The following is a 24,029-nucleotide window of genomic DNA, read 5'->3' on the forward strand; positions in this document are numbered from 1 at the left end:
CATTCTTCCTGAAGTCTGGCAGTCTTCTGCCTGTCTCACACATGTTACACACCAGATGCAAGAGTTCATAGCTGGATCCCCCAGGGCTATCAGTAGTGTATATATATTACTGACCATCTATCGATATATTCCACAATATGTTCACGGATCTACTGAAATTAGATTTTTATTGCGCAGACTGGTTGGACTGTAGAGACTCTGGTAAATATTGCACATCTAACGCATTGCAGCCCATAGGGGAAACTGCTTATTTTGACAATTTGCTGTGTTGTTTAAACCAGATTGTGTAAATGGGTTCGAAAGTGGTGGATGCATGTTTAATTTAGAATTGGAAGTCTGTAGGGTTTTGGTAGCCTTATGATGAGTAAAATCAAATGAGGATAGTAACCACCAGAAGAAAACCGAGCAATACAGTCGTCTGTTTTCAAAATGTATCCATAAGCAGATGATAAACTTCAGTTACTAAAGAAATTAAATCTATTTCGGATGAACTATAGGAAGAAACTGAAAAGAATTACCAGTGTAACAATAAGCAGATCAGCAGCTGGTGAGCTACTTCAGCTAATGCTTTGGTACTCTGACACCATCAACTTTTTGTAAGGGCAAGGAATTCATTGTGCCTTAAACTAATATAAACACAATTTCAACCGTAAATACATACATATTTCATTCTTTATCTATATGTAATGTTTCAAACTGTGTAAAATATAGCGTTACCATAGCATTTTAAGGAAATGTAGGATACAATGGTAAAAAATGTAGCTCGTTAGACAAAAATGCATGACATCATTGCTCAAAGCAAAAGTAATGTAAAGTTATAGTTTAAATGCTATTTATATGATGCGTGTTCTTTAAATAAGTACCATTTTGAAATAAAACAATTAGACTTTTCTTAGAGGATGTAGTTTTACATGAAATCCTGTACTATAATGTACTTTTCCAAATAATTCCCAACAGTATTAGGGCACTTATCATATTATACAACCAGCAATTTGTCACTTGTTTGTGGGTCATCAAGGATACATGCAGAACCATGGTAACCATATGGTGCAACAGCAAAGAGTGTACCTTATGGTTACTCTGGTTCAAAGTGTATCCTTAATGTTTATTTTCTGTATATAATCTGAATGAGTCACAATATATCACTGATAGCTGTTGATGTGTCTTATAATATGCCATCTAGTACGCATTTGCCTGTAGTTATTAACTGAAGACATAAAGTCTCTAAACGAGTCCATGAACATATTGTGGCACTTATTTGTAAAAGTCCATCTTGATCGCACAAACTTTTACATTTCACTATTACTGGTTTCGGCTAATGCCGTCTTCAGATGTGTTACAAATAAAATTTATTTGTAACACATCTGAAGACAGCAGTAGCCAAAATTGGTAACAGTGAAATGAAAATATTTGTGTGATCAAGATGGACCTTCAGAAATAAAATGTATCTGTTGCATGAAACAAGAAACGTAAAAGTTGTATTGTTTTTTGCTTTGTAAGTAACTTTTCGATTATCTTTATATATGATTTTCAGTACTTAACGACTCTGGATTGTGCATTTTTCGTCAGTAACATGTAGATGTTGTTCATTTTTGTCTATTTGGTATGATCCCTGGATAATGGATGAAAACCGAAACCGGTCGGAATAAAGATGCAGACTTCAATACAGTGAAGTTAACATGCATCTTCTAAAACATAAAGATTGAGTTTTGAAAATAACACACACCATTTATCTTAATACTTCCAACATTCGCCGTACGGAAATTGTCATCATCTTTATCAAGTCCCTCCTCCCTAGACTTACCAGTGTTTTTTTTTTTTTTCTTTTTTGGTCATCAGTGACATGAAATTGCTCTCCAATTTGTTCTTAAGACTATAGTCATCTCAGCAGTGGATGTTTGTTCACTCTCAAGTTGTTTTATCCCATTATAAAACACATACATCGATGAGTGTATGGGATATAAATAAACCTTACTCAGACTGTTTTCTGATAACACCTTTCAAAGTACCCAAAAAGTGAATTTTTAAAGTCTTGTACATTTCAGTTATGTCGAGTGCAGGGGACAGAGATAACCACCTGATTTTACTGTAATTAAGAAGCTGATTGTAACTGATTTTTACACATTCACAATAATGCTTGAATTCCTCAGTTTTTCTGTATACAGGTATATAGAAAAGCAGTTGTGCAGCTTGAGAAATGTACAGTTTAAATCTACACAAAAACTATCCAACCAGTCCTGAATGGCACTGTTAAGGATGTGAGCTTTTCAAACCCCGCCCCTGCCCAACTAAATTTTCATTAATCATATATAATAATAGTTTGTTGAATACATTTGTACCCTTTAGTCGATTTATGCTGCCAAAAATTTGTGTTCGCATTATCAGCTCCAAATTTCTTTCTGTTCCTTACCCTACTAAAGTATCTCAAACATATGGTAACATTGTAGACACCTGAAGATCAACCAGGAAATCACACACAACTGAATGTTACAGCGATATATATTTTGTCTTTTGTAAGTTCCTGGTAAGCTTTTGAGTGTGTTCTCCTGTGATCTTCCGACGTTATGCTGAGTAAACTTCACCTGCATTAAAACTGTTTTTTAACAATCTGTATGTGCCTTCATTTTGCATTAGCACATCACCCACAAAATCCTACACTGGTGATACGAGTAGGAGCACGAAAAATGACAAATCGGCTTGTAAATGCCAAATGTAATGAACGAGGATCAGCAAATATCACACCTAGCATCTTGCTGTGAGAATCTCAGCTTTGAGGAGTTATAGCTTTATTTCCATGATATGACCAATAGTCCTATGTCCTTGGTCAGAACCCTTACAGAATTGGTTTTACGAGAGCACTCAGCATATCTCAACAACTCGTTGTCAGACTTTTTGAACACAGATTCAGACCTAAGAGTGCTTCCGACAAATCATTTGCAGCTCAACAGTACGGTGGCTCCACTACATCTTACAGCATCAAACAATTCAGTTATCGAGGCATATGGCAGAAAGACCATGAAATTACCCATCGGCTTCAATAAAACAATTTGAGTGAAATTGTTTGGTAGTGGATGTCAGGGAACCCATTTTGTGGATGGCTCTTATTTTACACCATTTCAGATTGGTTGTGGACCTCAACAGTGGAACACTGCAAACAATTGTAGAGATGGCAACTGCAGAGATTTGAGTTATATTATGAATGAGTTTCCTGGCACTGCATCAGTGGCAGATGCAAAGAGCGGGGTTCAGCACAACACAATGCCCTTCATCTGCACCTCATCAGGTCCACTGGCGGCAGCCAAACCCTCAGAGCACACAACTGACAAGTTCACAGTGGCAAAGAACGACACAGAGAAGCGAATTTAGAAGAGAGTGATGAGGCCATCTGACAGCCAGTGGGCTTCTCCGTTACATGTGGTACAAAAACACAATGGCACACGGTGATTATGTGGCGACTACTGTGCGCTAAACTCCAGAACGATACACGACAGTCATCTGATACCACACATCCTGGATTTCAATGACATCATGATAACAACTAAAGGTTTTAGCGTCACTGACTGCACCCAGTCTTATTTGCAAATTCTTGTGGTACTGACTGACATTGAAAAGATGGCCATCACCACACCATTTGGATTATCTGAGTACCGCCTCATAGCATAGGGATTAAAGAACACTGCCCAAACTTGTTATCGCTTCATCCATCAAGTGTTCAGGAGCCTCGAATTCCAATTTTGTTTTGTGGATGACACTCTGGTTTTTTCAGAGTCCATTACTCAGTACAGGTCCACCTGCACCAGGTTTCACAGCATCTTTAGGAACAAGGAGTAGTAGACAACCAAGAGAAATGTGTATTTCGTAATAGCTGTGTCATGTTCGTAGGCATTGAAGTTTTGCCATCAGGCATCACACCCTTGTCAGAATGCATGATGGCTATTATAATATAATAAAAATGTTTAGGTATATGGAAATAATTAGATTAATTTTTTGACACTCAGACAAGTACAATAAGCTGGTCTATGCCTGTAAATGGGTTCATATTATTTCATATTAGTTCTGCATGGACGAAATAGTCTTTCTCTTGCTGTAGATTTATGCTTGCCAATTAATAATACTACGTCCGATCGGCGTATCCACCTACAAAATCTTGATGTAGTCCATGATATAGTAATCGGATCTTCGTGATAACTCTGAAATACACAGGTGGGCTTCTTCAATCCTTATATATTACAGTACTACTTCGAATAATAACTCAATTTTTCACCAACAAAATACGAATGAATTATTTTTTCTACACACATAAAAAATACAGACTTTTCACTTATTCTCATAACCAAAATGGCTACCGCCGATTATTCTCTAAAATAACGTGCGTCTACCTTCGTACATTAGCAGAGTGTGAGTCCTTCCTCTTACCGAGGCACAGGAAGAACATGTTACGTTTTCTTAACATATGAAAATCGAAATTACATGACGGTAGGCACAGGCTCTATGCTGGGCTACCACTTCACCTTTTCTCTTCGCTTTTAAAGAAAACGAAAACATAAAAGCAAGAAATACAAAAGGTACATCACACTATCCACAATGTATCTCTGTCTAAAACTTACTAACGTTTGCGAAGGTTTCTGGGGATACCAAACTATTCACCATTGGCACCTGCTCCATACCGCTGCATTGATAGCGCCACTGGCCGCACCCCTAAAAGGAGTGGCCAATTCAAATGAAACCTGTCAGGCTGTAGGCAGCCCCGTGTTTCATTTTCATTACACTCAGTAACTTAATCCACGGCACACTACGGTTTTATCATTTATCGCAATAAGAACATACGCAAAATTGAGAATAATTACCCATAGAAGTGAGTTATGATTACTGATGTTACCCCTTCGTCTCATTAGTTCTGGTGTGTATGTTGTACACAGAGGCTCACGTTAGTTGCTGAGACAGGTGAGACGAGCTCACAGGAACCTCTGGGACACCAGCTGGCCATAAGCCCTTTAGGCAGGGGAGAATGCTGGGCCTTCTTTCCGTTCACTGGCAGTAGAATCTGGCTCGGTCTTTGACCAGTTTAGTAACTCTGTGGGCCTGGAACGCCACGAGTTCGTTTGCCGCCATCTGATCTAAAGCGTTTACAATTATGAGACCCTAGGACAGATAACATCTCACTGTTGCGTAGGATGAGTAGAACTCCTCCTGTGTGCTCTCTTTGTGGTATGCTGCCGTCCTACCAGTGACTCAATCAGAACGTTGCTTACAGAAGATTTGGGAACGAAGGCGGAACCACCGTTTGTTGATCGGCGTTCACAAACGTTGGGAACTTCAACTTGCTATTGAATATTCTAGAATGGGAGCAGAATGGTGTAACAAGATTTCCTACTTGTAGAATCAGAGACGCAGCTGCAGACAGGCTTAAAAGGTTGTGCTTGGTGGGCCTGTGCCACGAAGGAGTAGAGACCACAAGTTTTCACAGATTCAGGTCGAGATCTTCTTATGAGTCAGATGTACATTCTGGTTAGAGGTTCCTTGTGACTCAGTAGTGCAGATGGGGAGCAGCATGCCAGAGTCCAACACCACCTGCAATTTCGTCTCACCTCGGCTTACCCATTTTATGTGAGTGTCGCAGAGATAAGGGAGTGAGTAACTCTTCCAAGATGATAGGTGCGTATTTTGCAGGATAAGTAATCCGCCACTTTCGAGGTGAACTCTTGGTCATGACTTTAGTGTTTCGGATTCTCATTCTATTTGTCTCCCTCACTAACCTACCGATACAATCATCACAGTTAATTCATCATCACACTTAAATTCACTTTGGACAGATCGTCACATTCATTACCAATTCAGTCATTATCTGTCCAGACCCATGCCACTCTTTTTCTTCCTATGACCTGCTGTAGATGTATTTCAGATTTTTGTATCTGCAATCATTTCCTCCAAGTAAAATTTTTGTCTAATTGCTTGTTCTTGCATATTATTCATGATCTCTGATCAATAAATTTATAATGGTTCCTGTCCCTTGTCTCATTCCAGTTGCCAATAATTCCCATTACTACTCATTGAATTTGTTTTGTTTGTCAGGCACATAGCTATGGTTCATAAGTTAGGGCCATCCTTCCCTCTGTTTCCTTGTACACACAGCATTACCATACATATGGACCATAGTGGAGTGATTTGCATTTTGAGAGGGGATACTTGATGCATATCAGTCACATGTGTTAGATTATAACCAATTCCAGAGGCACCTTGCATACATAACAGCAACCTTTGCCTTCGGTCCCACTAATAGGTAATCTCCTGATCGAGCCACTCAGATAAATTATATGTACTTTGTGACAGCTGTTTTCAAAATGGTTGAAGTGGGACTTAACATCTGAGGTCATCAGTCCCCTAGAGGTAGAACTACTCAAACCTAACTAACCTAAGGACACCACACACATCCATACCTGAGGCAGGATTCGAACCTGCAACCGTACCAGCAGCGCGGTTCTGGACTGAAGCGCCTAGAACCGCTCGCCCACAGCGGCCGGCACAGCTGTTTTAATTAAGGTGATGAATGTATAAAGAAATGGTGATTGTGAGCTTAATTTAAAATTCATATGTTAAGTCAAAACTTCATGGTATTATTTTACAAAAATGGGAAGTAATTAGGCTTTATTTAGAGTGCACATTTTGCAATTTTGTGTGTTCCTTGCAGCTCTGAGGTCTCTTGTACAAGTTGTTGCTATTTAGCATTGTTTTAATTGAAATTCCAGAGATTTTTTGTGTGTTCTGTGCGTCTGAATATGGAAGTTGGCAGCATTTATGCAGTTAAAATATTGATTTCTATGTGGTACACGATGGTAAGGCCACCAGTAAGATGACTGGAGTGCTGCAATTCAAGAGTCAATCTTCATCAGGAAAAATGATGATCACAGTTTTTAGGGACACGCAAGGCCAATTCTCAAACATTACCTGGCTACCTGAAAATGGTTCAAAAATAGACAACTGACGTACAGTGACATTCTTAAAAGAGAGAGAGAGAGAGAGAGAGAGAGAGAGAGAGAGAGAGAGAGAGAGAGAGAGAGAGAGAGAGACGATGAACTAAACTGAAAAAACTATTGTGCAGATACTTTATTACTTACTCTTATAATTATGGCAAAAGTATTATTACACTTCAATTACGGCAGCTCTTTAGTAACACCAGGTGTATTAATCAACAAGATTACAATGACCAATCTTGTGCCCAAAATACAAACTCAGTTAAAACATAAATCCTTATTTCCTTATCGTGTGCCTTCTCTTGGTGCCTACTGATTGCATAAACTTGCAACTGTGCTGTACAATGATTCGTGATGAACTTCTAGTGGGAATATTGTAATTATATGTTTTGCATAATCTATAAAACCTGTGTAATAATAATACTTTGAAAAGATTCCTCAAAATCAATTACCTGCAATATTATATAAACTTAGCTGTTTGTATGTGGCAGTAATGTAATATAAAAAGGAGGTGTGTAAAAATGAGTAAATACATTAAAAGCTAGGAAGAAGGGTTATGGTTGTATGCCCCTTCTTTGTGGAGATGGCCAGATATATAGCACAAATTCAGACTGTAAAAGGATGGAGCACAGAATTGGCCATTATATTTTCGAAGGAACCATTCCAACGTTCTCTAAGAGTCCTTTAGGGAACTGCATAAAACCTCAAACTTGGCCAGATAGGGATTTGGAGCTCAACTTCAGTGCCTCAAATACTGTAATGTGTCACTCAGTGCAAGAATGTGCAATTTTATTGACATCAAGGTGATCAGAGATAGAAGCTCTACAAATATAAAACAAAATCAGAACATTCCTTTACTTTTTGCATGACAGAGGCAAATTATATACTTGGATAACATTCAGTGGCATCTTATTATAAAGGTGAAAGAAAATATTTTGTGTTAGCAAAAAACATGCTTTCATGTTTGAGGATTTGTATGAAACTAGAATTTTATCACTGGCACAAGGTGACTTCTAACCTTAGCATAAAATGCTCGGCTGCTGATACACATCATAAGCCCACCTGATGATTCGAGTATTTAATCACGCAGGAGGTATGCCTTACGGATGACTGATGTGAAATACTATGTCGACTGTGCTGAGCTACATGCTTTCAGGAAATATGCACTACAAAGAGAGAGAGTCTCTTGTGAATATCATGTCATTGCAAATAAGATGCACACAAAACTGTCAAACAGCCTCCTCACCTTCCAGAAACGTGAGAAAGTATTAAACGTGTATATCACAAAATTAAATGTGGAGTAATGCTATTTAGTATGTTCTGCTTTTTATGTGCAATTGCATCTAACATACATGATCAAATTATTCAGTTCTAAAACACTCTAGTTATTAAGTGGCAGTGATGCAACAAGTGAAACAAAGTAGGTAAGTAATGAATTTAAACCAAAATATCACCATTACTCAATGGAATGCTTGCATTTGTATATTCCAAAGTCTTCGAGAAGTTGTGTGTTTCTCAGATTGTACACATGACAGCAATTTCTTACAGAACAAGAGGATATATACTACACTGTCACCACGGGAGATCTCTCACACAGTTAATAATCTATAACACATTTATTTCTTCTTTTTTTGCTTCAATGCAGACTGCTGTTCGCCACCTTCTCCTTCTGGCCTCGGTTTCTGCCACGCAAGAGGTTTCCGCCGGTACATGGGCCAAGGAGGAATTGTAATAAGGGCTGCCAGTACGAACCCTGCACCTAGGATATACACTGTTTGTGAGAACTGCTGGATGATGTAGCCCCACACAAGACCTACAGCTCCAAAAAGTGTCACAATGATACGGGACAGGCGCTCTGCTCTGCGCTGTCCATCATAATCCATATGCAGTGGAATTTGATCCAGAAGATACATTATTGAGCCCTGAAAATTTTGAACTCAAATCAATATATAGCATATTTAAGTCACAGTTTCAATTACAAAATAAAAGAAATTAATTTTATTTCACATACCGAAATAGAAAGACCACTGCAACAGCTGGAAAAGATTTTATCAAACTGGAAGCAGAACATATAATAAATCGTCACATTACATACATAATAACAATGCATCACAGTACTATGAGAAATGTGACAAAAAATGCATATTGCCAAGTACAAGTACCACAGCAATCTAAAAATGTTGTTGGAAATTATAAAAGCAAATATTACAATACCAGAGAAGGAAAATTGCTACTCACCATATAGCAGAGATGCTGAGTCGCGATAGGCACAATAAAAAGATTCACACACTCGTAGCTTTTGGCTACTAAGCCTTTGTCAGCAGTAGACACAAATACACACATGCATACACACACTCACGCAAAAGCAACTTGCACACACGTCTGCAGTCTCAGAGCTGAAACTACACTGCGAGCAGCAGCACCAGTGCATGATGGGAGTGGCGAATGGGTGGGGGTAGGAGGAGGCTGGGGTGGGGTGGGGAGGGAAGGGATAGTACGGTGGGAGTGGTGAACAGTGAAGTGTTGCAGTTTAGACAGAGGGCAGGAGAGAAGGTGCGGAGGGTGGAGGGGGTAAGTAGCGGAAAGGAAGAAATAAAAATCAAAAGAAATTAAAAGACTGGGTGTGGCGGTGAAATGACGCCTGTGTAGTGCTGCAATGGGAACAGGGAGGGGGCTCGATGGGTGAGGACAGTAACTAAAGAAGGTTGAGGACAGGAGGGTTACAGGAACATAGGATGTATTGCAGGGAAAGTTCCCACTTGCACAATTCAGAGAAGCTGGTGTTGGTGGGTAGGATCCATGTGGCACAGGCTGTGAAGCAGTCATTGAGATGAGGGGTATCATGTTTGGCAGCGTGTTCAGCAACAGAGTGGTCCACTTGTTTTTTGGCCACAGTTTGTCGGTGGCCGTTCATGCGGACAGACAACTTGTTGGTTGTTATGCCTACATAGAATGGAGCACAGTGGTTGCAGCTTAGCTTGTAAATCACATGACTGGTTTCACAGGTAGCCCTGCCTTTGATGGGAAAGGTAATGTTAGTGACCGGAATGGAGTAGGTGGTGGTAGGAGGATGTATGAGACAGGTCTTGCATCTTGCATTCATGGGCCATCTAGAGGAATGCTTCCTAAAAACCCAGAATCATAAACCCCTTACCTGGTTCAGATTCATTGATGACATCTTTGCTATCTGGATTGAAGGTGAGGACACCTTATTCACATTCCTCCAGAACCTCAACAAATTCTCCCCCATTTGCTTCACCTGGTCCTACTCAAACCAACAAGCCACCTTCCTAGATGTTGACCTCCACCTCAGAGATGGCACATCAGTACCTCCGTCCATATCAAACCTACTCACGACCAGCAATACCTACACTTCGACAGCTGCCACCCATTCCATACCAAGAAATCCCTTCCGTACAGCCTAGCCACCCATGGTCGCCGCATCTACAGTGACGAGCAGTCCTTCTCTAAATATACCGAGGGTCTCACTGAAGCCTTCACTGACCAAAATTATCCTCCCATCCTTGTACAAAAACAAATCTCCCATACCTTATCTTTCCAGTCTCCCACCACCTCCTAAGTCCCAAAGTCCGGCCACAGAGGAGCATTCCCCTCGATAACTCAGTACCATCCGGGACTGGAGTAACTGAATTACATACTCCGTCAGGGTTTCGATTACCTCACATCGTGCCCTGAAATGAGAAATGTCCTACCTACTATCCTTCCCACGCCTCCTACCATGGTATTCTGCCATCCACTGAACCTACACAATATACTCGTCCATCCTTACACAACCCCTGCTCCCAATCCCTTACCTCATGGCTCATACCCCTGTTATAGACCTAGATGCAAGAGCTGTCCCATACATCCTCCTACCATCACCTACTCCAGTCTGGTCACTAACATCACCTATCCCATCAAAGGCAGGGCTACCTGTGAAACCAGCTACGCTGCAACCACTGTGCTGCATTCTATGTAGGCATGACAACCAACAAGTTGTCTGTCCGCATGAACGGCCACCGACAAACTGTGGCCAAAAAACAAGTGGACCACCCTGTTGCTGAACACACTGCCAAACATGATACCCCTCATCTCAATGACTGCTTCACAGCCTGTGCCACATGGATCCTACCCACCAACACCAGCTTCTCTGAATTGTGCAAGTGGGAACTTTCCCTGCAATACATCCTATGTTCCTGTAACCCTCCTGGCCTCAACCTTCTTTAGTCACTGTCCTCACCCATCGAGCCCCCTCCCTGTTCCCATTGCAGCACTACACAGGCGTCATTTCACCGCCACACCCAGTCTTTTAATTTCTTTTGATTTTTATTTCTCTCCTTTCCGCTACTTACCCCTCCCCCCTCTGCACCTTCTCTCCTGCCCTCCGTCTAAACTGCAACACTTCATTGTCCACCACGCCCAACCATACTATCCCTCCCCCTCCCTGCCCCAGCCTCCTCCTTACCCCCAATCAGTCGCCACCCCCATCATGCACTGGTGCTACTGCTCGCAGTGTAGTTTCAGCTCCCTGAGACTGCATACATAAGTGCAAGATGAGTTTGCATGAGTGTGTGTGTGTGCATGTTTATATGTGTGTCTACTGCTGACTAAGGCTTAATGGCCGAAAGCTATGAGCGTGTGAATCTTTTTACTGTGCCTATTGCGACTCAGCATCTCTGCTATATGGTGAGTAGCAACTCTCCTTCTCTGGTATTGCTACATTCCATCCTGGATTTTCCATAGTTTGATTAAAAGCAAATATTACATGCACTCCATTTATTTTTGTTTGTTGATGTTATGTTTAACAGAAAAAATACTGTGCATGCGTGATTGATCACTTACGATTGTTAACAACAATAGCAATGACACAACAACACGTTTTCTCGTATTCAAAAATTAGGTTAATGATGGAAGGAGTAAAGTAACAACTCACTCTACAGTTGGGTTGGTTGGTTGGTTGGTTGGTTGACTGGGGGTTAAGGGATTAAACAGCAAAGTCATCAGTCCTTCGATCCAGGAGTACTATGTAGCTGGGGCATTGAGTTCACACACCTGACCTGCATTGTCAGTTGGAACTATGTAGCCTTGCATGTGTACGTGTATGTACATTTACACCACATTTGTGATGAAGAATTCGCCCAAAAGATAGAAACATTTTCAGCCTTGTTTATGTGCCTAATGACGACTGAGGTGCCTATCAATGATCCAGTGTGCACAAATTGTATGCTGAGTTGCTAACTTTTACTCATTCCACTGATGACTTTAATACCATATCAAAATTAGGCCAGGGTTCTTATTTCAGCCACTGGAAACCAGAAGCTCTTCTTCTATGACAAATGAACATTAATAGCTCTGAACTGGAAGGAATACAAGACTTTTGACCAAATTTGCTTTGAATCAATTTGTAACCATTCACAACAATCTATGAATACTGTGCAGCACTACTGTAGTAGTCACACTGATGTGTGCTGGTTTACAGTTGAGGCCACTCCAAGCCAAGTGTTCTAATTTTGGAAAAGTTCCTGATTGTCAAATCAGACTTTGATGAAATTTTGCGTTCCTGATGAACTCTGATAAAGCTTTTCTTTCGTAGCTTTCAATGATGTACCCTGAGTTTTCATTGACTTTTAAGACATAATTTCTATAGCAATATTTTCTTGAAAGAACCAAAACTAGGCTATCTTGTAAACTCTTTGTTCTGTCTTCAGCAGAATTTTAAAAAATTACAATCAATTTTCATGTAGATAATTTGAAGAAAATTTGATTGCAAAGGTACGTGGTTGAAAAAAGGTGAAGTTTAGCTTTTACATCTCTGGAAATAGAAGGTGCAGTCAAGTGGATACCTTACAACTGCCACGATGGGACTGTGGAATAGTTTCATTCAAAAACAATCACCACACGCATTATGACATTTATCCCACTGGGAGACAAGACAATCAATTCCTGTTTTGTAGAATGTGGTTGGCCGCTGACAAATCCAAAACCACACCTACTCTTGCACTTCCTCATCTGATTAAAACCGACATCCACAAATACTTTTCACCAAGCCGCCAAGTATGTGAAAACTCACATGGTGAATGATCCGGGCTGTACAGATGATGTTGCACTATTTCCCAACCAAATCGCCAAAGTGTAGCCTTCATCTACATCTACATGGATACTCTGCAAATCACATTTAAGTGCCTGGCAGAGGGTTCATCCAACCACCTTCACAATTCTCTATTATTCCAATCTCGTATAGCGCGTGGAAAGAATGAACACCTATATATTTCAGCACGAGCTGATTTCCCTTATTTTATTGTGGTGATCGTTCCTCCCTATGTAGTCTGGTATCAACAAAATATTTTTGCATTTGGAGTAGAAAGTTGGTGATTGGAATTTCGTGAGAGATTCCGTCGCAAAAAAAAAAGCATTTCTTTTAATGATGTCCAGCCCAAATCCTGTATCATTTCTGTGACACTCTCTCCCATATTTCATGATAATACAAAACGTGCTGCCTTTCTTTGAACTTTTCGATGCACTCCGTCAGTCCTATCTGGTAAGGATCCCACACTGCACAGCAGTAGTCTAAAAGAGGATGGACAAGCGTAGTGTAGGCAGTCTCCTTAGTATGTCTGTTACATTTTCTGAGTGTCCTGCCAATAAAATGCAGTCTTTGGTTAGCCTTCCCCACAACATTTTCTATGTGTTCCTTCCAATTTAAGTTGTTTATAGTTGTAATACTTAGGTATTTAGTTGAATTTACAGCTTTTAGATTAGACTGATTGATCGTGTAACAGAAATATAACGAGTTTCTTTTAGCTCTCATGTGGATGACCTCACACTTTTCATTATTTAGGGTCAACTGCCACTTTTCACACCATTCAGATATCTTTTCTAAATTGTTTTGCAGTTTGTTTTGATCTTCTTATGTCTTTATTAGTTGATAAATGACAGCGTCATCTGCAAACAACCGAAGACGGCTGCTCAAATTGTCTACCAAATCGTTTATATAGATAAGGAACAGCAAAGGGCTTATAACACTACCTTGGGGAATGCCACAAATCACTTCTGTTTTACTCGATGACTTTCCATCAATTACTACGAACTGTGACCTCGCCGACAGGAAATCACAAATCCAGTCACATAACTGAGACGATATACCATTAGCACGCAATTTCACTATGTGGTACTGTGTGAAAAGCCTTCCAGAAATCCAGAAATACAGAATCGATCTCAAATCCCTTGTCAATAGCACTCAACACTTCATGTGAATAAAGAGCTAGTTGTGTTTCACAGGAACAATGTTTCCTAAACCCATGTTGACTGTGTGTCAATAGACTGTTTTCTTCAAGGTAATTCATAATGTCGAGCACAATATATGTTCCAAAATCCTGCTGCATATCAACGTTAACGATATGGGCCTATAATTTAGTATATTATTCCTACTACCTTTCTTGAATATTGGTGTGACCTGTGCAACTTTCCAGTCTTTGGGTATGGATCTTTTGTCGAGCGAACGGCTGTATATGATTGTTAGGTATGCAGCTAATGCAAATGCATACTCCGAAAGGAACCTAATTGGTATACAGTCTGGACCAGAAGATTTGCTTTTATTAAGTGATTTAATCATAGCTAACACTTGGTTTAAGAATCATGATAGAAGGTTGTATACATGGAAGAACCCTGGAGATACTAAAAGGTATCAGATTGATTATATAATGGTAAGACAGAGATTTAGGAACCAGGTTTTAAATTGTAAGACATTTCCAGGGGCAGATGTGGACTCTGACCACAATCTATTGGTTATGACCTGTAGATTAAAACTGACGAAAGCGCAAAAAGGTGGGAATTTAAGGAGATGGGACCTGGATAAACTGAAAGAACCAGAGGTTGTACAGAGTTTCAGGGAGAGCATAAGGGAACAATTGACAGGAATGGGGGAAAGAAATACAGTAGAAGAAGAATGGGTAGCTTTGAGGGATGAAGTAGTGAAGGCAGCAGAGTATCAAGTAGGTAAAAAGACGAGGGCTAGTAGAAATCCTTGGGTAACAGAAGAAATATTGAATTTAATTGATGAAAGGAGAAAATATAAAAATGCAGTAAATGAAGCAGGCAAAAAGGAATACAAACGTCTCAAAAATGAGATCGACAGGAAGTGCAAAATGGCTAAGCAGGGATGGCTAGAGGACAAATGTAAGGATGTAGAGGCTTATCTTACTAGGGGTAAGATAGATACTGCCTACAGGAAAATTAAAGAGACCTTTGGAGATAAGAGAACCACTTGTATGAACATCAAGAGCTCAGATGGAAACCCAGTTCTGAGCAAAGAAGGGAAAGCAGAAAGGTGGAAGGAGTATATAGAGGGTCTATACAAGGGCGATGTACTTGAGGACAATATTATGGAAATGGAAGAGGATGTAGATGAAGATGAAATGGGAGATACGATACTGCGTGAAGAGTTTGACAGAGCACTGAAAGACCTGAGTCGAAACAAGGCCCCCGGAGTAGACAACATTCCATTGGAACTACTGACGGCCTTGGGAGAGCCAGTCCTGACAAAACTCTACCATCTGGTGAGCAAGATGTATGAAACAGGCGAAATACCCTCAGACTTCAAGAAGAATATAATAATTCCAATCCCAAAGAAAGCAGGTGTTGACAGATGTGAAAATTACCGAACAATCAGTTTAATAAGCCACAGCTGCAAAATACTAACACGAATTCTTTACAGACGAATGGAAAAACTAGTAGAAGCCGACCTCGGGGAAGATCAGTTTGGATTCCGTAGAAATACTGGGACACGTGAGGCAATACTGACCTTACGACTTATCTTAGAAGAAAGATTAAGGAAAGGCAAACCTACGTTTCTAGCATTTGTAGACTTAGAGAAAGCTTTTGACAATGTTGACTGGAATACTCTCTTTCAAATTCTAAAGGTGGCAGGGGTAAAATACAGGGAGCGAAAGGCTATTTACAATTTGTACAGAAACCAGATGGCAGTTATAAGAGTCGAGGGACATGAAAGGGAAGCAGTGGTTGGGAAGGGAGTAAGACAGGGTTGTAGCCTCTCCCCGATGTTATTCAATCTGTATATTGAGCAAGCAGTAAAGGAAACAAAAGAAAAATTCGGAGTAGGTATTAAAATCCATGGAGAAGAAATAAAAACTTTGAGGTTCGCCGATGACATTGTAATTCTGTCAGAGACAGCAAAGGACTTGGAAGAGCAGTTGAATGGAATGGATGGTGTCTTGAAGGGAGGATATAAGATGAACATCAACAAAAGCAAAACGAGGATAATGGAATGTAGTCGAATTAAGTCGGGTGATGTTGAGGGTATTAGATTAGGAAATGAGACACTTAAAGTAGTAAAGGAGTTTTGCTATTTGGGGAGCAAAATAACTGATGATGGTCGCAGTAGAGAGGATATAAAATGTAGACTGGCAATGGCAAGGAAAGCGTTTCTGAAGAAGAAAAATTTGTTAACATCGAGTATAGACTTAAGTGTCAGGAAGTCTTTTCTGAAAGTATTTGTATGGAGTGTAGCCATGTATGGAAGTGAAACATGGACGATAAATAGTTTGGACAAGAAGAGAATAGAAGCTTTCGAAATGTGGTGCTACAGAAGAATGCTGAAGATTAGATGGGTAGATCACATAACTAATGAGGAGGTACTGAACAGGATTGGGGAGAAGAGGAGTTTGTGGCACAACTTGACCAGAAGAAGGGATCGGTTGGTAGGACATGTTCTGAGGCATCAAGGGATCACCAATTTAGTATTGGAGGGCAGCGTGGAGGGTAAAAATCGTAGGGGGAGACCAAGAGATGCGTACGTTAAGCAGATTCAGAAGGATGTAGGTTGCAGTAGGTACTGGGAGATGAAGAAGCTTGCACAGGATAGAGTAGCATGGAGAGCTGCATCAAACCAGTCTCAGGACTGAAGACCACAACAACAAGTGATTTAAGTTGCTTCATTACTCCGAGGATATTTACTTCTACATTACTCATGTTGGCAGCTGTTCTTGATTCGATTTCTGGAATATTTACTTCATCTTCTTTTGTGAAGGCATTTCGGAAGGCTGTGTTTAGTAACTCAGCTTTGGCACCACTATCTTCGATAGTAACTCCACTGCTATCGCGCAGAGAAGGCATTGATTGTTTCTTGCCGTTAACATATTTCTTTTTGGATTTTCTGCCAGGTTTCAAGACAAAGTTTCGTTGCGGAAACTGTTATAAGCATCTTGCACTGAAGTCCGCACTAAATTCGAGCTTCTGTAAAAGATCGCCCATCTTGGAGCTTTTGTGGATGTTTAAATTTGGCATATTCATTTCATTGTTTCTGCAACAGTGTTCTAACCTGTTTTGTGTGCCAAGGAGGATCAGCTCCGTTGTTTGTTAATTTATTTGGTATAAGTCTCTCAATTGCTGCTGATACTATTTCTTTGAATTTAAGCCACATCTGGTCCACAATTATATTATTAATTTGGGATGAGTGGAGATTGTCTCTCAGGAAGGTGTCAAGTGAATTTTTATCTGCTTTTTTGAATAGGTATATTTTTCGCTTATTTTTCGAGGATTTGGGGATTACAATATTCAACCTTGCTACGACAACCCTGTGTTCACTAATCCCTGAATAGGTTTTGATGCTCGTTATTAACTCAGGATTATTTGTTGCTAAGAGGTCAAGTGTATTTTCACAACTGTTTCCTATTCGCGTGGGCTCATGAAATAACTGCTCAAAATAATTGCGTTTAGCACAATTTCACATGATACTTTATGCGTACCTCTGAACTTAAACATGTATTTTCGCCAACATATCGAGGATAAATTAAAGTCACCACCAACTAGTATCGTATGCATCGGGTACGTGTTTGAAATCAAATTCTAGTTTTCCTTGAACCTTTCAGTAACTGTATCATCTGAATTGGAAGGTTGGTAAATGGATCCAATTATTATTTTATTCCAGTTGCCAACAATGACCTCTGCCCATACCAACTCACAGGAAGTATCTACTTCAATTTCGCGACAAGTTAAACTACTTCTGACAGCAACAAACACACTACCGCCAACCGTGTTTAGCCTATCCTTTCAGAACACCATTAGGTTCTTCGCAAAAATTTCGGCTGAGCTTATATCTGATTTAGCCAGCTTTCAGTGCCTGTAACGATTTGAGCATCAGTGCTTTCTATTAGCACTTGGAGCTCTGGTACTTTCTCAACACAGTTACGACAATTTACAACTGTTATACCAATGGTTCCTGTATCGACGTTCTTCCTGTGTTCACATTAGGCACATTGTGCTACCACCTACTGCCAGGCACTCAGCAACCTCAGTTATCATTAGACATCGCGAGAGAGCAGAATGGGGCGCTCCGTGGAACTCACGGATTTTGAATGTGGTCAGGTGATTGGGTGTCACTTGTGTCATACGTCTGTATGCGAGATTTCCACACTCCTAAACATCCCTAGGTCCACTGTTTCCAATGTGATAGTGAAGTGGAAATGTGAAGGAACATGTGCATCACAAAGCGTACAGGCCGACCTCATCTGTTGATTGACAGAGACAGCCGACAGTTGAAGAGGGTCATAATATGTAATAGGCAGACATCTATCCAGATCAATCACACAGGAATTCCAAACTGCATCAGGATCCACTGCAAGTACTATGACAGTTAGCCAGGAGGTGAGAAAACTTGGATTTCATGGTCAAGCGGCTGCTCGTAAGCCATCCATCAAGCCAGTAAATGCCAAACGACGCCCTGCTTACTGTAAGGACCATAACCATTGGATGACTGAACAGTAGATAAACATTGCATGGAGTGACGAATCACGGTACACAATGTGGCGATCCGATGGCAGGGTGTGGGTATGATGAATGCCCAGTGAACGGCATCTGCCAGCGTGTGTAGTCCCAACAGTAAAATTCGAAGGCGGTGGTGTTATGGTGTGGTCGTGTTTTTCATGGAGGGTGCTTGCACCCCTTATTTTGTGTGGCACTATCACAGCACTGGCCTACATTGATGTTTTGAGCACCTTCTTGCTTCCCACTGTTGAAGAGCAATTCAGGAATGATGATTGCATCTTTCAACACAATCAAGCACCTGTTCATAATGCACGGCCTGTGGCAGAGTGGTTAAGCAACAATAACATCCCCCCTGACCTGGGGTTCTGGGTGACTTTTCCGAACTTTACCTCTTTTCCTAAACCTGTCCAGTCCTTTTTCTTCAGCGCTCTTCCTTTCCCTTCAACCTTCCTACCATAAGGAGGAGCCGTTAACTCTGAAAGCTTGCATACGTAAAATCTGTTCTGTGTGTTTTTATGTGTGTTTTCTCCTGTCATCGCTCGGTGAGCAGATTTCGTATAAACCCAAGGACACTGAATTTAGATCTCTGAATAACATTTTAAAACATCTAAATAAGAGGTCTCATACAAGGAAGACTTCATGTAAGCATGTTCATGTTCAAATGATTGCTTTGGGTAACTATATTATTTGCATTCCAGAAAGGTTGCTTAAAACTCTTCTACAAACTGCACAATGCCAATTAAAATCATTCTGATTCAGTATCATTTGTTCAGGTAACTTTCATTATTTACGTGTCCTACCAGGTTAATACTATAGGATTAACAAACACGTCCCTATGTGAATGACATTTATAATAGACTCTCTCGTGATAGTTTAAGTACTTCTTCATGAGTCTGCCCATATTTCTGTGACACTATCCCATGGATTAAACAAACCTGTGACCACTCGTGCTGCCCTTCTCTGTAAACATTCAATATCCCCCGTTAGCCCTATCTGGTAAGGGACCCACAGACTTGAGCAACTTTCTAGAACCAGGTGCATGAGAGATTTGAAAGAAATCTCTTTTGTAGGCTGATTGTGCTTCCCCAGTATTCTACCAATAAACAAAGGTCTACCACCTGCTATACCCACCTATGTGATCATTCCATTTTATATTCTGCAAAGTGTTACATGCACGTATTTGTACGAGTTGGCCCTTCCAACAGTGACTCACTGATATTATAGTCATCGGATACTGCATTGTTTCTCATTCTGCAAAGCACACAATTTAAAATTTCTGAACATTTAGAGCAAGTTGCCAATCTCTGCACCATGTTGAAATATTATCAAGATCTGACTGAATATTTATGCAGTTTCTCTTAGATAGCACTTCATTATAAATAATTGCATCATCTGCAAAAAGCCTGATTTTACTATTTATACTGTCTGCAAGGTCATTAATATACAACATGAACAGCGAGTGTCCCAACACACTTCCCTGGGGCACACCCAAAGTTACTTTTACATCTGATGATGACTCTTCATCCAAGGTAACATGCCCTCCCTCCAAAAATGTCCTCAATCCAACACAAATTTCACCTGATACCCTGTATGATCATACTTTTGACAATAAGAGTAGGTGCAGTACTGAGTCAAATGCTTTTTGGAAATGAAGAAACACTGCATCTACCTGATTGCCTTGATCCAAAGGTTTCATTATGTCATGTGAGAAAAGTGAGGGTCAGGCTTCACATGATCGACATTTTCGAAATCCATACTAGTTGACACTGAGGAGGTCATTCTGTTCAAGATATCTCATTATGTTTTAGCTCAGAATACATTGTAAGATTCTACAACAAATCAATGTCAAAGATAACGGCTGTAGTTTTGCAGATCACTTCTCCCACCCTTGTAGTAGATGGGTGTGACCTCTGCCTTTTTCCAAGAACTGGGCATGGTTTTTTTAATTAAGGGATCTACGATAGATTGTAGTTAGAAGAAGAGCTAACTCAGCCACCAATTCTGTATAGAATGTCACAGGGATTCCATCGGGGCCTGGGGCTTAGTTCAGTTTTAATTATTTCAGCTGTTTCTCAACACCACTGACACTAATATCTATTTCATTCCTCTTTGCAGTGGTATGAGGATTACATGGGGACAATTCTCCTGGGTTTTCGTTTGTAAAGGAACATTTGAAAATAGAGTTAAGCATTTCAGCTTTTGTTTTTCTACCTTCAATTTCAGTTCCTGTCTCATTCACTAGGAACTGAACACTAACTTTGGTGCCACTAACAGCCTTTACATATGACCATAATATCTTTGGATTTTTTTGAAAAATCATTTGACAATATTCTGCTACAGTAGTCACTGAAGGCATCATGTATTGCTATTTTGACAGGCAAATGCATTTAATTCAGCATCTCTCTATCTACAGGCCTACGCTTTGTTTTACACCTATTATGCAGTAATCTCTGTTTCTTTACAGTGATTGTATACCACAGAGGTCCCCTATCATTATTAACTGTTCTACCGGGTACATATCTATCCAGTGCATGGTCAACTATTCTTTTAAACCTGAGCCAGAGTTCCTCCACACGCTCCTGCCTTATGCTGAAAGTTTCAGGTTCCTCAATGAGATACAATACTACTGATTTTTCATCTAGCTTACTGAACATATTTATCTTTCTCCTTGTTTTAACTGTCCTTTGCACTTTGATAATCATTGTTGCCATAACTGTGTCGTGATCACTGGTACCAGTTTCAATGTGGATGCCCTCAAAGATGTCAGGTCTATTTGTTGCCATTAGATCCAATATACAGCCATTATGAGTGGGGTTCCTAACTACCTGTCCCAAGCAGTTTTCAGAGAAGGCGTTTAATAAAATTTCACAGAATGTCTTAAAATCACGCCCACCACTAACAAAACTGTTACTTTCCCAATTAATTGCTGGATGATTAAAGTCTCCACCAATGATTACAGCATGATTGGGGGACTTACACTCAACTTCAGGTTTCCTCTGAAGTTTTCGGTGATATCAGGAGATGAGCCTGGTGGGCGACAGAAGGATCCAATAATACACCACCTCCCCTTCCCATTTGCCTATCGCCCTGGTTCATGACTGATCCTATGGATTTCCATCTACTATGCTTTTAATTGCTACTACATCATAGGGCCTGACCATCTCAACCTGACAGATTTCACTTTCTTCTATTAGGTGGCACCACTTCAAATTTCAGTAAGCCTAATACCTCAGTTTGATTTTTGAAAGAAAGTATTGATTTTTATATCCGGTTACTAAAATCTATTAGCTCTTTCAAGTAAGATAAATTTTCTTAATTTTGTATCTTAAGAACCCATCCTTTATCCAACTTGAAATTCAAACCACAGAAACATAAAGTGAAAATTGTACTTTTTGTTCACTGTGTTGGTACATACAATAAACAAATATAATAAATATTTACACTCTGCCACACATTTCACAGTGGTTCTTAGAGTATGGATATACAGACACCATGGGGTCCAAACCTTTCACTGATTTGATAAGGATTGACTCGGTTAGATAATCGCAGTGTCTCGCACTGTTTTGTTATTTCACATTCACTGTTTTTTGCAATTATTGGAATGCTGGAGCATATAATAAATACATAGATGTGGTCGGTAAAGAAGAATTAAACACAAAATATTCCTACAAATGTGAATCATTTTGCCACAAGGAAGAGTAGTCACAAATAAGGAACAGGAATAATGAAACTGTCGTTTATCTGGTAATAAATGCGCAACCAATCGCTTTTTTTTTTGTGATTTATTCAACCAAGAATATGTTTTTGAGCCATTGCAGGCTCATCTTCAGATGGAGATGTTACAAGAACGTTATGTTGTGGACCAAGTGTAGCTAGATGCAGTGCTGGTGAGTGCACTGCCTTGTGGTATTCACATCTGATTGCTTCTTATAACGTGCTATATGTACACAAATAAAGAAAGTAAGAGGCTACCAGCACACTTGGTTTTACACTAAAAACCAAGTGTAGCTGCATACTGTGTTTATTTGTGTGCATAGCTTAATAATGCACATTGTAAGAAGTAATCTGATGTGGATACCACAAGGCAGTGAGCTCACCGGCACTGCATCTACCAACACTTGGTCCACAACATAATTTTCTTTTAACACCTCCATCTGAAGATGAACCTGTAGTGGCTCGAAAACATGCTCATGGTTGAATAAATCGTAAAAAAACGACTGGCTGCATACTTATTACATAATAAACGCCAATTTAAATCACAGTCGCAGTTCGTCATCCACAATGGATATACTGAACATAATGAAACGGTCAGAAATTGCGTGAAACAGCACACAGCAAGAAATTATTAAATCATAGTAGGGGGTGATTTTACAATATGATTAACAAATAATTATCAAGTAAGAAACTACCCGTAGGAGCACATGACAAATTGAGATGTTTAAAAAATGAGTTTCCTGTGATACCACAGAAAATCTCCACGTTTGTTGAGACCATACGGCATCGCCGATCTGTTCGTGGGTATCATTTAATATTATTTTGCCACTCATGATTATGCTTTTTTTGGTAAAACTAATTTTACACCCAGTTTATAACGTTCAGTATCATACTTCTATCATTTTTATTCACATTCACAACTTACCGTCAAACTAACACGTCTTCACTGTTTACAAAACGGGTATACGTCATAGTCCTTTGCATTCCGCAAAGAGATCAGAAAACAATGTGGAGTGGTGGTATATCTGCAACATCTATGCTCCGTCTACCAAAAGTAATGGGACAGACGTTGACGATTATTTAATGATAAATGCACTTTATCGCTACAATTTACTGAACAATCCATTAACTGTAGCTTACAGCAAAGTGACATTATTAAATAATTCCTCTTCATACATTTGCCCCGTGTATTGATTCCATATCCATACTATATAAGTCAATAGTAAACACTACACAGAGAAGCGTCTGCTGCACGGCTCGGCTTGAATTCAATTGATTCACGTGATAAAAAATCATGTCGACGTAACATTCCGAAACGGTAGAACCCTAGTATTGTGGATGCACAGAGACTCGTTTACCCGTTTTCCTGTTTCGCATAAGGAATTAAGCTAACAAACAGTGCAATCATGGGAAAATCACCAAGGGTTCTTTCCATACAAAGTCATGTCGTATCGGGATACGTAGGAAACAAGAGTGCTACATTTCCCTTGCAGGTAAATGAGGAGCAACAAATTTCACAATGACGATTGACTGTTACAAAATCAGGAAAAAACTGTACATGTC

At 39.9% G+C, this 24,029-nt stretch overlaps 1 protein-coding gene and 1 long non-coding RNA gene across 2 annotated transcripts in view; one reads left to right on the plus strand and one right to left on the minus strand.

Moving 5' to 3' along the window:
* Window positions 1-8,978: 8,978 nt before the first annotated feature.
* Window positions 8,979-23,984, minus strand: LOC126203035 (uncharacterized). Its single transcript, XR_007540218.1, has 3 exons — window positions 23,607-23,984; window positions 23,392-23,511; window positions 8,979-9,027 (listed from the first exon to the last, which is right to left on the minus strand). It is a non-coding gene; the product is annotated as an uncharacterized LOC126203035 (long non-coding RNA).
* LOC126203034 (pyridoxal kinase) overlaps window positions 23,551-24,029 on the plus strand; it is a 108,900-nt gene continuing 108,421 nt past the window's right edge. The window contains exon 1 of the mRNA XM_049937271.1: window positions 23,551-23,959. Coding sequence (XP_049793228.1) covers window positions 23,873-23,959 — 87 coding nt within the window. The 5' untranslated portion in view covers window positions 23,551-23,872. The remainder of the gene's footprint in view (window positions 23,960-24,029) is intronic.

Source organism: Schistocerca nitens, chromosome 9, assembly GCF_023898315.1.
Source record: "Schistocerca nitens isolate TAMUIC-IGC-003100 chromosome 9, iqSchNite1.1, whole genome shotgun sequence".
Lineage (NCBI taxonomy): Eukaryota > Metazoa > Arthropoda > Insecta > Orthoptera > Acrididae > Schistocerca > Schistocerca nitens.